The following is a 14,746-nucleotide window of genomic DNA, read 5'->3' on the forward strand; positions in this document are numbered from 1 at the left end:
CTTCTATATAATATTAACATTTATTCTAGCCCTTTAGATAGTCTAGAATAGATTAATAAATAATTATTAATATTATTAGCTTTTATTTATTTTTTTTCTTTTCTTTAAGGTAAGTTAGATATTTTAATTTATAATATTACATCTAGTATATCTTCTTATAATAATATTCTCTATATTATAGATAATATATATATAAACATTTTTTAATATACTTAAGTATTAAATAGTATAACTATATTCTTTTAATAAGTAAGATATATTTGAATTTATTTATAAATATAATATTCTTTTTTTTATATATATTATATTTATAAAATATCTACTTATAGTATTTTTTGTATTTAAGGATATATTATTAATATATCTAAATAAAGTCTTTTTAATATACTAATTTAAATAGTTTATAACTATATTCTTATTTTAATTTTTTATAGTCAATTTTAGAGAATTTTTTTATTATTTTAGAGTCTTTACTATCTATTTCTAGTTCTTTTTTATTTATTTCTAGAATCTTAATTTTTATTTCTAGAATTATTATACTAGTTTCTAGAACTAAATCCTATTCTTTTTTTATAATTAATAATTATTTCTAGAATAGTCTAATTATTTTATTTACTTAGTTAATTACTCTTACAGCATCTTTTCTAAGATTAATTATTTTTACTAACTATAATTATTATAAAATATCTAATTCTTAATCTGAATCCTTATAGTTAACTTTTTTATCTTTTCTATTATCTTAAAATATTAGAAAGTATTAGCTTTTACTTTTTAATAAAAAGTTATTAATATACTATCTAGTAATTTTACTACTAGAATAGTTGGACCTGCGGAATCGACGCCCAAAATGACCGCTACGGCGGCCTGTTACGGCGGCATTTCCACCCCGTCCCTCCCATGGAACGCCCGCCGCTTTAAGGTCGCGTCACGTGTGCCGTACCTGATTCGCTAGGGTTAGGGTTAGTCAGTGGTCAGTTCGATCCTCGTCCTGGACCGTCGTCGTGGTCGTTTGCTTCTGCATCGCAACAGAGCAACTGCGACCGGTCTGGTCGCTCGCTGTATAAGATGGCACCGGTTTCCCCCCATCTGCCGTCCCATCTACCCTCTCACCGGCTCCTCTCTCCCCTTCCCTCACCCAACCCCCATCCGTTCCCAGATCGCTAGTAATTCGTAGCGTGAATCACTTCCATTCCCTACTTTCCTCAGACCCTTGGCAGTACTACCTTCTCCATGCCACCACCCTCCCTTCCTCCGGCAAATCCTCAAGACCATCAATACTGGACGGACCCAATTCTCTGTGAAGAAACCCGAGCCAGGCTCGAATACTTTCGAAGTTTGGGGCGGCTTCCCCCCAACTACAAGCCGAAGACTCTTGAAGGTATTGCCGTTGTTGAACGGTACTGGCGAAAGTAAGCATTTCACACTCAACCTCTCTGCAGGTCATTCAGATAACTGACAGCCAACAGATATTGCATCCAATCCAAGGAAGAATATGTCGACTATCTTCTCTCTGAGGACCAAACCATCTATATGAACTTCTTTGACTGGATGCATAATACTTCCCGTAAGAAGCTTCTCCAGTCGTACGACGAATATTGGCGGCGTCTGGGTCAGTATTTTATCTTGTTCGCCGAACGCCCGATGAATAATGACGTCCACGAACAGATGCGACGAGTATGCGGTTCTCCTTCGTCCTGACTAGATACCCAACTAACACGGATCATAGTTTCTCAACCAACGGTTTCCCGCTGAACACAAGATCTCTCGACGGATGAAGAAAAAGAACACACTGGATGTGGGTGCCTTCTGTGTTTTGTACCGCCACCACTGGGTACATTCGAGATTTTTCCGTCATGGGAGCATGGTACTCCAGTTTGCCACGATCCAACTCTGGTCTTCTATTACTGGGACCCGGCCAGGTGTTCTGCTCCCGCAGAAAGCCTTTCTCCCCAACAACATGTCCCTGGGCAAACGAAAACGGGACCTGACTATGAAAAGTGACCTTCCCCAATACATTTCGACCAATGACCTTCCAGACTCAGTGTGTTATCGTGATATCGAACTCTTCTATCTCAAGGATCCGGACAGCAACCGTGATGTCCTCTGTGCCATCATCGAGTTTCGCAACCTGAAAGGTCGGCCTGAAGGCGCTGATGGGTAAGGACTATGCCTTGTCACGTCCAGACCCCGACAATATTAACGCCTGTTGATAGAACCAAGTTTTTCATGCATGGTGATTATCAGCTGTCCTATTGCCCAATCCTGCAAATCGTCTCGTACGCCTTTCGTGACAACGCCTTCGTCAATACTACGCTATCACCGGACATCATATGGCGGATCAAAGTTCCGGGCCGGCTTACTTGTCTTCCGCTGCGGTGGAAGCCAGAGTTGCTAGATACCCCCCTCCTACGGCATGTCCACCGAACCGAATACGGCTACGAAGTCGACCCATCTGTACCGATGGCATATGCCTCTAGCCGAGATGCCCTGCGGGAGTTGGGTCGGGACGCAAAATTTGAGGACGATGTTACCCACTACATTTATCGGCGCTGGGCTGCAAACGAGGTGAATCGTACGTCTCTAACATGGCGGAATTCTAATTTGGATGCTATAAATATACTTTGTATCTAACGTGCGATTCACAGGGAATTTCACCAGTCAGGAGCGACAAAGAGTGCTCGGCCAGTCGGGTGACGGGGTTTTCGAAAGGCACTACCAATCTCAATATATCCAACGCGATCTGCAACATGTGGTCCTGCTCCGGCCGTCTCAGGAAAGTCTCCACCAGGTTGGTGGGAGCATGCTCAGGAAATGGGATCCGTCTGCTCCCTCCCCTGAACTGACTGAGGTGCAGCGTCGCACGATCTGCCAGGACCCCCGAATCTTGGAGCTCCGGCGAACCAAGAGAGAGGTGATGGAAGAAATGCGAAGCCTGGCTGGTACAAAGACTAAAGCGAAAGACCTTTTCCCTCATCTCTATCAGCAGCACGAATCGCTGTCGAAAGAGCTTTCCCAACTGAGGAAAACTTTAGCCAAGGAAACCAAGGAGACCACCAGGAAGGATTATTTTTATAATGCGCCCATATTCGAGGTCGACAGACAGATTAACCAACTCCTTGGTCAGGCCGACCCTGAGGACAGTGATGATGACAGTCCCGACCATAAGAAGTGGGAACTACCTGTCCCTAAATACGTCTTTCCCGAGCGGGCACGGCTTGTTGAGAATTTTTATGGGCCGGATGCAGAGAACTTTGACGGCGACAAGCTTCTTGCAAGACGTATCCAGACGACCAAAGATATGGTTGCGTTCAGTAAGCTCTGTGAGCCGAATCGGCGGGGCAATCGGGTCAACTGGAATTTCGATGATGACGAGCCAGAGATATCGGAACAGTCATTGATCACTGAAGAAGAGACTCTCGACTGTCCAACGGATGTTTGCATCATCTGTTACGGTCTATCGCGCCGTTCAGCATCCAACCCGCCTGCACATAGATTTCCTCCTAAGCGACAAGATTCTCTCCGTCGTCATCTCATTGACTGTCACCTCGCCAATGCGCACAGCGGAATCCGCTGCACCTGGGAGGTCTGCCGTGACGTTCCCAAGTTCGTCGAGATCACGGATTTCATGGCCCATGCTCTATACGTGCACGCATACGACGTCGGGGTGCAGGAGAAACATCTTCCGGCAAGGCATCCCGTCGACGGCAGTGAGCATTCATCTCTGGATGATTCAAAGTATCTTTCCGAATCCGATCGCCATTCCGGCATAGACACTCCCGCTTCCTCCGTCAGCTCCGAAGTGGCGAATATCGACCCTCGCTTGCTCAAATCAAACCCCGCCCCTCCCACGAAATTTTCACTGCGCCGGTCAAAGAGAATTAAAACGTCTCCGTAAAATACGCCTATTGCTACTGAGATGCGAGATCGATAATGTCCGCTTTTATACGTGTGTTTCGGTCTGTTCTCTGCACCAACTTGCTTTGTTTCAAGTATATGTTACCCTAGATCTTAGTATACCATATTTTACCTCGGTATTCTTATGCTTCTGCAATTTCTTGTATTTTCATGCCAATATCTTATAGGGGAGCAGTCTCTGCACTCATTTAGGGCCCGGCATAATCGTCTCGGGCCTCAGCAGGCAAGATAAATAGCAAATCAAGCTGCCGCTTATGCCACGTAGAAGTTGTGTCCAGCTGGCGGGCAACGGTGAACAGAGTAATGACTAAGCTCTTTGATTCACTAACGTAATCCACCCCCGAACCGTCACCACCGCCGAGCCGGCACTTCCGCCCAAAAACGCGTTCCATAACAATTCTATATAATTCAACGCGTCAATATGCCACCAATTCGCAATAAAAATCATAAAAATTCTCAGGAACAAGAAGGCCGAATCTTATTAGCCATTTCTGATTTGAAAAATGAAAAGATTCCTAATATTGGACGAGCTGCAAAAATTTACAATGTTCCTCGAACAACTCTGCAAGATCGACTAAAAGGCACTCAACAAAGATCTCAAACACGCGCCAATGGCCATAAATTAACTGAATATGAAGAGGAATCGCTTGTTAAATGGATATTGGATCTGGATAAGCGTGGATTACCTCCTCGGCCATCTCTTGTACAAGAAATGGCCAATATTCTTCTTACACAACATGGAAATCAACAGGTTGGAAAGAATTGGGTATACAAACTGGTTCAGCGTCGCTCAGAGCTCAAATCTAGATTTTCACGAAGATACAACTACGAGCGTGCTAAATGCGAGGATTCCAAGATAATCCAAGAGTATTTTGACCGCGTACGAGAGGCTATATTAGAATATGGCATCTTACCGGAAGATATCTACAACTTCGATGAGACTGGCTTCGCTATGGGACTTTGTGCAACTGCAAAGGTTATTACTGGAAGCGATCGATATAGCAGACCACATCTATTACAGCCTGGCAATCGAGAATGGGTGACTGCAATTGAGGCAGTCAACTCTACTGGTTGGGCTTTACCTTCGTATGTGATTTTCAAGGCAACAAAATACTTACAAGAAGCCTGGTTTGAGACTCTTCCAGATGATTGGAAAATCAATATTAGCGATAATGGATGGACAACAGATAAGATTGGTATGGATTGGCTCATTAATCACTTCATTCCTCATACGAATGGCCGTGTAATGGGAAGATATCGAATGCTTATTCTCGATGGCCATGGAAGCCATTTAACTGCTGAATTTGACCGTACATGCACTGAAAATCATATTATCCCAATCTGCATGCCTCCGCATTCTTCTCATCTTTTGCAGCCTCTCGATGTCAGTTGTTTTGCTGTTTTAAACGACAATATGGACAGCTTGTTGAGCAGCGGATGAGGCTTGGATTCAATCATATTGACAAAATCGACTTTCTTACTGCATTTCCAAAGGCCCGCACAATGTCATATAAAGCTGAGACTATTCGGAATGGCTTCGCAGCAACTGGATTAGTGCCATTTGATCCAAATCGAGTTCATCAACAGCTTACTGTCCGATTAAGGACTCCAACCCCCCCTAGGAGTCGAGGCAGTAACTCACAGTCTTCTTGCTTGCAAACACCTCAAAATCCACGTCAATTTAAGCGCCAATTAAGCACAATTAAACAGCGAATAAGCCGGCGTACAAGGAGTCCTTCTGAAGTCATTGATAAGGCAATCAATCGCATGTCAAAAGCTTATGAAATGAGCATTAATGAGCTTCTAATTGTACGAAAGGAAGTTCATGATTTACGGGCTGCACATGAGAAAGAGAAGCAAAAACGTGGACGATCTAGGAAACAGATATCTCATGAGCAAGGAATTACTAGAGAGGAAGCTCAGGCGCTTATACAAGGTCAAATTGAGGTATCTCAATCTATAACCACTGCTCCAGCTGAGCCTGAGCTACCAGCTTCGCAAGCACTCGTACGCCGCCAATTTCGGTGTAGTGAGTGTAATATTCTTGGGCATAGAAGGCCTCAATGCCCTAATCGTACTAGTAATTAATTTTTTGTATATAATTAGTCAAATCCAGGTAATTGTTCTCCTGTGACACAAAGTGATTGTCGTGTACAAGGGCTAAAGCGTGAGGAAGATATTCCCGCCAAAGTCTTCGTTTGGTGTGGTGATTATCTGGAAATATATTCTGTACGTCACGAACGCAGACCAGATCCCTGTATTGTCGGCACAAAAAGTCATAATTCGGCTAGTATCTCTAATCCGAATAACAAGACAAACATCAGTATTGCACAAGGCACTTATTTAATATGTCTTCTTATCGGCGATTGTTCTTGTTGCTGTGTAGCACGCAATCAACTTATAATCCAGATACATGCTAGTCTGTTAGGATCCAAAGTGTCTCTGGGAGTACGCTTGTTCTTCATTACCCTACAATAATATCTGCTAGAGAAATTGACAAGTACTTTGTCCAAATAGCGCACCGCTCCATACAGAGACAATACAGGGATCTGGTCTGCATTCGTGACGTATTTGATATTTCGCACCAACCTCTATATCAAAGCTAATTCCAACAGGATTCGTGCTGAAAGGAGACTCCACAGGATTTCTCTGGCAGAAATATATTTCTTGCCGGAATCATCCTGCCAAACCATGATAGTCCGGACCAAGGGCTTTTTCTCCGCCTGCTAGTGCTCGTTGGTACATCATCTCTGCCTCTTCTAACTTTCCCGAGTAGAGATTTCCAAGGTTATTGACAGTAGTCAAAGTAGATGCGTGATCTGGACCAAGTGCCTTTTCTTTGCCTGCTAATGCTCGCTGATACATTATCTCTGCCTCTTTCAGCTGTCCCTGCTTAGAGTAGAGATTCCCAAGATTGTTGAGAGTATTCAGAGTAGATGTGTGATCTGGACCAAGTGCCTTTTCTCTGCCTGCTAATGCTCGCTGATACATTATCTCTGCCTCTTTCAGCTTCCCCTGATTAGAGTAGAGAATACCAAGATTGTTGACAGTATTTAAAGTGGATACATGACCTGGACCGAGTGCCTTCTCTTTGCCTGCTAGTACTCGCTGATTTACTATCTCTGCCTCCTTCATTTTTCCTCTGATCAGAATAGAGATTCCCAAGGTTGTTGACGGTAGACAAGGTGGATGCGTTGTCTGGACTGGGTGCCTTTTCCCTGGTAGTGCACGGTTAACTTGTTGCTGAGCCATTAGTAAGCAGTGACTCATTTTGCACGTTCTGAAACATACGCGGGTCAATAGCCCCAATCCAGGACATCATTATTGGTTATATGAGCTTAGCCAAATCACATTGATCAGCCAACATTGTATATGCTATTATATTAAAATCCAAGACATCATTGGTTAACACCCCATCGGCCGTAGTTCAAAAGATGGGGGTGGAGACGGCGATCATCATGGCCCAGGGTTGCAAACGAAATTTTTTGCTCCATTGATGCTGTAGACCCTGCAATCCATGTGACCTAACTTGTCAAACTTCGGGATCTTGGCACTTGCTTAATAATAGCGCGGAAATGATGCAAATTGGGGGTAAAAATATGTGTCAAATTGGTAAAATCTACGAGCATGGGATTCTAATTTACATGGCAATTGTATCGGTTTATATAGGCGTTTCCTCAGTAGTTTGATCCAATCGCATAATTCCAATTAATTCAGGGGGATCAGCAAATTACGTTCCCAAGCAGGATAAGCTGCCTAGTGACGAATTGGGACCGATTCGGTTAATAAGCACCCTGACGGTTGACACCACGCGAGAGTTTGGCTGCCCGAGCAGCCAGATTCGTGTTGGAAACGAAGCTCCTGGGACAATTTGGGAGTATATCTGCGGCTCACTAGCTGAGCGATGAGTCCTTAAGGGTATCACGGCCACTACAACAGCTAGGGCAGCAGGAAAACGCTCTAGCATATACACACCAGCTTATTATTTCATTAATCTTTTCATCATTTAGATACACTGTTACTTCATGTACACAGGACCGGAGCTGGCGGTCATGATTAGGACACGTGCCGCATAGCTGCCTGTGGGGCGGCTGGGTCGGTTATATGACATAATCAAATCAAATCGACACCACGCGAGAGATCCTTTACCGCGTCAGTGTCGAATAGCTTCAATTAGAACAGAATCGAATAATATGACTTTATCAGCTGGTTACTAGTCTACTTGTATGCACATGTGCAAGAAGTGTACCCATAGAAACAATAAAAAGTTATGTTTCGCCTATAAGGAAAGATATATATTTCTCTCTAAACGAAATGTAACAACAAAGGGCAATAGTCGATAGCCTTGAGTCTGTTTGGGCCCCACGAAGGGATTTGTATGTCTGACGGGGCCGAGAAGAAGTAGGCATAGAGCAGTACACACCAAGCCCGGCCAGAACGGACAAGGTCAGGAGGCAGGAGACACATCGTTGCAGACGGGCAGTCAGACACACACAAAGCCGGGTCAACACGGCTACATACGGATCTTTCTAAGTATTTATCTGTCTCACACGCTAACTGAACAGGAATGAGTTAAAAATCCCCGAAATCATATTCGATCCAACTCTATCCCTGAGTCCGCATGTGTGTCTATTGAGTATGCTATTTCACATCTAGGGCTTTAAGAGAATCTCTAAGACGGGCCCTGTGCTGGACTCTGTGGCGAAACTCTATAGTCTTCGCGTTCCTGATGGCAAAGGGCAATAAAAGGTGAAACTCAAAGACGTACTCCTGGATAAATATGTGTTCTGTCAGGTGGACTGGGAGACGACGGAATATCGAATTGTCCTGGGGAAGAGGATGACCGCGTCGACCTTAGGATCTCAAATGCGCCGAGTAGAAATCACTGGTTTTGAAGTTATTGTTAAGCCCTACTGTCTTCGGTATGTTGGAGCGAAGGCGTTCAATAACAGCGGTCAGTACCTTTTTCGTTCTTTTGTGTGGCAGACCGCAGCTAACCTTCTGGATAGAGGAAGTCTCAGAGGCCCTCCAAAATGTTATGTTGCAGCACCGTGATATCTCTACATCTGTCCGACACTACGACGTCGATGTTGACGCCCAGGACATCGTGCGTAAGACCGGTTCTTAAACGGAGTTGGTACGGTTTGCTCGTTCATTAAGCGCGTCGATTGACCCAAACCGACCTTTTTGGCTGTCTCCAGAAGAATCCAGATCCCTCAATATGCTTCCAGAGGTTTGCGCACGACGGATACCGTCACCAGACGGAAACAGAAATGGAACGACCGAAAAGCCAAGTTCGAGCGCGCCTGCATGGCCTGTCACGCTCGCTTTGGCTCCCTGGACGAAGTGACGCTTTCCCAATACCACCGTCCGTTATGGGAGAAACTGCAACGTTTCCAGGCACAAGCCAAGGAAGCGAAGCAGAGATATGACCGGGCTGTTCGTGAACTGCGCAACGAGAAGCAACGACAGCGGAACCGCCGGATCCGAGAGAACCTGCAGCGTTATCGGGACGAACAGTCCGTGATCGACTTGGAATGCCAACTGGCAGGGATCACGATCGATACCAAGGCCATGGAGACCTTGGATCGCCAGGATTCCATGTCTGCGCAACATCTGACCTATATTGAGAGCATGGTGGCATTTAAAGCAGACACGAATCAAGAGCTCAATGGGGGAAAGACGGCTGACATACATCACGCTATTGTGAATTTTAGCTCCCGTAATATTTTCTTCGTCGGCAGGACATCAAAGATTTCACTTACTCTCACCCGGTTTGCCAGTCAGCGATACAGTTACTGGCGCTTCGTCTGAGCCAAAGAGAGTGTCCAACAGACCAAGCCCACCAAGCCTCAAGCCAGCCGCAACCCCCGTGCAAAGAGAACTCTGCCAACCAGAAGTAAAGGGACACTGGGAGATGACTGCTTTGACATTCTTGTCAGTAGCAGCCATCTCGATAACATGCCCTCCGCTGAACGATGTTCCAAAAAGGCCGACTTGGTTCGGATCGACGATCTCTAGTTGTCGCGTATATTTAATTGCAGATTTCCAGTCCTCTTGCTGCTTACGCCAGTCAATCAGCCCTCTTGGGAGGCCCTCTGATCCTCCGGTGCAACGGTAGTCGAAGACAACAGACGTGTATCCCATCTGATTGAAAATATCCGCGTATACATCGAGCTTGAGTTCCGTCGTGCCGCCCAGGCCGTGGGCCAAAACGATGGCTGGTCCCGGGTTCGATGAGGTAAATATTTGAGATGGGTAGAGCCATCCGCACATGAAGTCCTTTGAGCATGAAGCAATTCGGATATCCATACGACGTTGGATCCCTGCAACGGCCATGTTGCAATATTCTCCTCTTCTCGTTCTATGCTCTCAGAAGGGAGACGGCGGTTCTCAGGTTTTTCTGTCCACTACGACATGTGTCCTGAGTGATCCCTCGGCTATCCCCTTACAATATGGCTTCAGCTTTTGCTAGGAAAGGCCGTACTAATTAGCTGCGGCAGAATGAATCTTGCGAACTATGTGGGGCCGAAGGCTCGCAAGCAATGCCAGATGACTTTGCGGCGTAACATTCATCCGACTTTGTCTGAACCCCGTAATAGCTGCAGTAGCTGCGGATTAACCTGTCGCTTCTCCATGTACTCAGGTACCGAGGCCCCGCGGGTGGAGCAACAATGACCTCACCTTCGATACAACGGCGGAAGTTCCCTGTGTCAACGAAGTATCTCGTTCTCAAACCCTAGACCCTGAATAACAAATGCCGAGGTCAGACTAGAGATAATCCGTCTACTTCAATAAATATGTTCGCTAGACGCTTTTGAGACAGACTGCCTACCTTTCCTACATTCTGCATTTTCACCATATCGGGCGCCCACTATGGTACACTAGCCTCTGTGAGGCTAGTGTAGCGAGGTGCGCCATCTGGTGCGCTCCGAAGTTCTCACGGCCTCACATATATATAACTAAAGCTTAAATACTATCTATTTGTCACAGGAAATCGATAACGCTCAGCCAATCGATGAAGTAACTAAGTTATCCATTGGCCGTGAGTTAGTTACCGATTCTTCTGACACTATAGTTGCTATACAGAACCATGCGTTATCATGATTCATAGCCACTAAACTAGAATTTTAAGTAGAATTAAGTAACTTAGCTCTATATAGCTTTAAATATAAAAAAAATATCTATCTTATAAAATTTAAAAGAATACCAATTAATATTATAATAAAACTAGAAATATCTTAGAGTTACTAAGAAATAAAAAACAGATATTATATATAAATTATACATTATTTCTATGGTCCAAATTATTTAAAATTAAAATTAAACTAGTGTAGCTTTTTTAAAAAAAATTTATTACATGTTCAGTTCGAGACGAACCGATAGTCCTCCCAAGTCTTCCTTTTCGTATAGTCTATGTCCTCGAGTTGATAGATTTACATTGTATTCATATTCGTAACTCATGAATATAGACATAGCCAGTTTCGTATTCAATTTTCATTTAGTCGCTCTATTCTCAACAGTATCCAAAATGTTTAAATTAGACTGTGATGGCCCCCCTGCAAGCTCGTACACCTCGTTCGTTGGCATCTCAGTTTTCGGGACCAAATTGCAGGCATTTGCACCAGCTGTTTCCAGTTCCGGCATATGTTCGTATCCATCGTAGCTTGGTTGCGCTACGTTGGTAGTAGGCTGTAGGCGTCGGCTGCGGGTGAAAAAATAGAGTGCAGCAACCACAGTCAGCGCCAATCCGGCGATACCGCCGACTACACCGCCGATGATAGCGCCCTTGTTAATCCGCTTATTGATCGGACTAGATGAAGATGGCGATGGAGAAGACACGGTGTTTACGGTTGATGTCCCGGTGAAGTTCTGCACTGAGAATAGAGCTGTGAGCTCAGTGGAGTTAAGAGCCGAGAGCCGAGAGCTGGGATAAACGGTTAATTGATCATCTGACTAGGCGGTCAGGCGGTCCGAGCCGTCCGTAGACAAACTTACTGCGTTTTATAGAACTCCATAACCACATCAGAAGGTGTATAAACAGAGGCGTTCGCTATAAAAGAACCCTTCCACTCCATAGAACCCATATCAAAAAGCCCTAGGCCATGGGTCATAGGGTCGGAGGTTTCGTAAGTGCCCATGTATCTATTATTCGGATCCTTATGGGTTGGATCTAGACCTCCAATGGTGAGAATCTGGCCCCCTCCGACTGCCTCACAGGTCAGGCCAGTACGCGGGTTCCGAGCTGGGTAGTCAGCCTTGACCCAGTTAAACCCCGGCAGTGTAAGCACGTAGATGGAATCATATGGCAGCGCTGCTGAGCCATATTGTCCGGCCCACCCACCATACAAGAATATCTCGAATGTTTGGTTGTCTGACGCGACGCCTGCTACGCAGAAGTCTTTGCGAATTTCAGGTATGTTGCCAGTCACCGCCTGCTCGTACCAATTTCCGGTCGCCGGGTCGAACAGCTGGACAGTATTCATAGAGACAAGATCAAGGGCCCCCTTGGTTATTTTTCCCAGCTGATCGCCACCGATGGAAACCATCACGCCAGCAGGGCCAAAGTTTGGCACAAATATCAGACCACCATTCTGGACCACGCCTCGCGTCGACCCTCCAACGACAGTCGTGTGCGTCATATCACCCGTTGTGTAATCGTAACTGATGAGACCGCTGGCATTGTAATCATCGTTCGGGTCATAACCTCCAACCAAGCCTTGAAAATGTCAGCTAGCTTAACAGAAAACATATGTCCAGAGTATGGCGACCGACCCCCAAGAGAGTAGCCGAACCCTTTCCCGCTGGCTACTAGACAGCCATTGGGCCGGATTTCATTCTGAAACGAACTTGACACTGTATCATTGAGATTTTCCCACTTGCCACTGCTTCCTTCCCTATCCGGCGTATATTGCCAAAGACCGTTCGGAACGAACGGTTTGTCACCAAATGAGGACGGTGTGCCACAGAAACCAGTGTATAATGTCTTATTTACGTGATCGACCCAGAGCCCGCCGCGAACAAGATTCGGAACTCCGCTCCGCTTTGCGATGGAGTTCATCGGGACTGTCTTGTTCGTCCAATTCTGAGTAAGGCTAACGGAGACTAGAGTATCGGCTTTGTTTTTGGTTAGTTGTTTTAAAGTCTGCAAGGATAGCTGGGTGGGCTGCTAAAATTATATACTCACAGTATTGCCAGACAGTTTCGCCTCCTGCAGTATATGAGAACTCACCGCCATCGATGTACACAAACCCATCCAAGACGGCAGCTGACCATGTCAGTTATGATACAACCAGCGCTTTAGAGGTTCTCATCAGAATCCTTACAAGCATGATGTCCTCTCCGCAAAAAAGCTGAGCTCGTGACGAAGCTGTCAGCTTGTCTCAGGGACAAAGAGCGGTAAGGGGCTATTAGAGAGCTCCATGACAACCCCACGAAGCAAATTACCAATGAGAGTGCGACCTCCATAACCCGGAATGAACGAGCGAAAAGAATTTCGGGCGTTAGACTAGAGACTCAGACTTCCGTTGGCGGTAGTCAAACTAGCGGAGTTTGTTCGATATCGATGGTGAAATGAAAACTGAAAGCTCCACATTCAGATGCCAGAGCCTCATTTCTTGAATGTAACATTAACTTAGGTGCCAACATAATTGTCATGTGATTACGACGCAGTGATTGGTCTAGTCCATTAAATTTGTTTTCCGCGAATCAGCTCGTAGCTCGGTGTGGCATACAGGCTAAGGGGCTGAAAGGCTACAGTCGGTGTATTTTCGCGGCGAACGGGCCTATAAACTCGAATAGGGGTGATCAAGCCAGCAACCGGAAGATAGCGAATCGGACAACAAAGATGAAACTGAAAGTTTTCAAGCTACTGCAAATAAATACGAATCAATATCTCTTTCCCTTTGGTGCTGAAAGTTGGATTATTGCTACTGTAGTAAGAGCACTGTATTCTCTTGCTAAAATATTCGGGTGTAAATACGTACTTAGATTTATTATAACTGCTGCTGAGCCCGGAGACCTGTCATTGGCTGACGCGGTGCGTTCTCGTTGCTCAATTGCATATGTGCAGTCAACTTTCTCTAAAATGTACTTAGTGAGCCTGTAGATGATGATGATGATGATGTTTGTATTACGCCCGGAGGTGCTAACCTAGAGGGCACTAGTGAGCTAATTACATAATCATTTCCCCACAGTTTTGGCATGAACTCGTGACAGCCCATACTTTGTTCTCTTAACATGTGTGTGCTTGATGTTTTGGATCTTTCGTTGATTTGTTAGGGGGCCCAGCCTGTAGATATCCCGCTTGATATAGAATAAAAATGCATATGTCGCGTCCCGTGTTAACTAGCCTCCGTTTTAACGTATTTCACAAGTAAGCCGCGCACACAAGTAAACCGCGCACCCACCCACCCCTTCATATATTGAAGTAATTCGGATTTGTACTCAACACCATAAAATCGCTTATATTTCTATATAGAATTATCGGGACATGATGTGCGCTTATGGCCTACTTGCCAGCAATTCGTACATGTAGGTGGCGCGCGCCTGCGAGACTGCGAAGCCTCAGCCTGATCAGTCGCTTCAACAGGCAAACTAGCTTCTTGAAGCCCTGTAGCAAGCATCTGACCTTCAGCTACAGTCAAAATACCTTCATTATAAAGCGCTTTTGACCGACGATCCTGTCTCTTCTTTTTATGTTCATTTGCTGCTCGTAGATCGTGATTTTCCTTCGCCAAAAGCGCTGCAGAATGCATTGCCAATAAGCATCCCTTTATCAACTGATTAAAGGCCTGATTTGTAGGAGAAGGAGGGCTTGTAGTATGTCGCT

General features: G+C 45.1%; 5 protein-coding genes across 5 annotated transcripts; 2 read left to right on the forward strand and 3 right to left on the reverse strand.

Annotated features, from left to right (window-relative positions):
• Nucleotides 1-1,230: 1,230 nt before the first annotated feature.
• On the forward strand, nt 1,231-3,895 carry TRUGW13939_11545 (uncharacterized protein; the record flags this gene model as incomplete). Its single annotated transcript, XM_035494651.1, has 5 exons — nt 1,231-1,409; nt 1,467-1,674; nt 1,727-2,157; nt 2,214-2,572; nt 2,646-3,895. The coding sequence occupies 5 exons, from the start codon at nt 1,231-1,233 to the stop codon at nt 3,893-3,895; spliced, it is 2,427 nt and encodes an 808-aa protein (XP_035350544.1).
• A 2,696-nt stretch (nt 3,896-6,591) lies between these two features.
• TRUGW13939_11546 (uncharacterized protein) lies at nt 6,592-7,050 on the reverse strand (the record flags this gene model as incomplete). The annotated part of the gene is made up of 1 exon (XM_035494652.1): nt 6,592-7,050. One exon carries the CDS (start codon nt 7,048-7,050, stop codon nt 6,592-6,594), a length of 459 nt encoding a protein of 152 aa, XP_035350545.1.
• Nucleotides 7,051-8,754: 1,704 nt separating this feature from the next.
• Nucleotides 8,755-9,641, forward strand: TRUGW13939_11547 (uncharacterized protein; the record flags this gene model as incomplete). Its single annotated transcript, XM_035494653.1, has 4 exons — nt 8,755-8,869; nt 8,925-9,022; nt 9,127-9,552; nt 9,633-9,641. 4 exons carry the CDS (start codon nt 8,755-8,757, stop codon nt 9,639-9,641), a joined length of 648 nt encoding a protein of 215 aa, XP_035350546.1.
• TRUGW13939_11548 (uncharacterized protein) lies at nt 9,612-10,254 on the reverse strand (the record flags this gene model as incomplete). The annotated part of the gene is made up of 2 exons (XM_035494654.1): nt 9,612-9,616; nt 9,681-10,254. 2 exons carry the CDS (start codon nt 10,252-10,254, stop codon nt 9,612-9,614), a joined length of 579 nt encoding a protein of 192 aa, XP_035350547.1.
• Nucleotides 10,255-11,412: 1,158 nt separating this feature from the next.
• On the reverse strand, nt 11,413-13,383 carry TRUGW13939_11549 (uncharacterized protein; the record flags this gene model as incomplete). Its single annotated transcript, XM_035494655.1, has 5 exons — nt 11,413-11,842; nt 11,914-12,634; nt 12,691-13,032; nt 13,103-13,183; nt 13,242-13,383. 5 exons carry the CDS (start codon nt 13,381-13,383, stop codon nt 11,413-11,415), a joined length of 1,716 nt encoding a protein of 571 aa, XP_035350548.1.
• Between the last annotated feature and the right edge of the window lie 1,363 nt (nt 13,384-14,746).

The sequence above is a fragment of the Talaromyces rugulosus genome, chromosome VI (genome assembly GCF_013368755.1).
Source record: "Talaromyces rugulosus chromosome VI, complete sequence".
Lineage (NCBI taxonomy): Eukaryota > Fungi > Ascomycota > Eurotiomycetes > Eurotiales > Trichocomaceae > Talaromyces > Talaromyces rugulosus.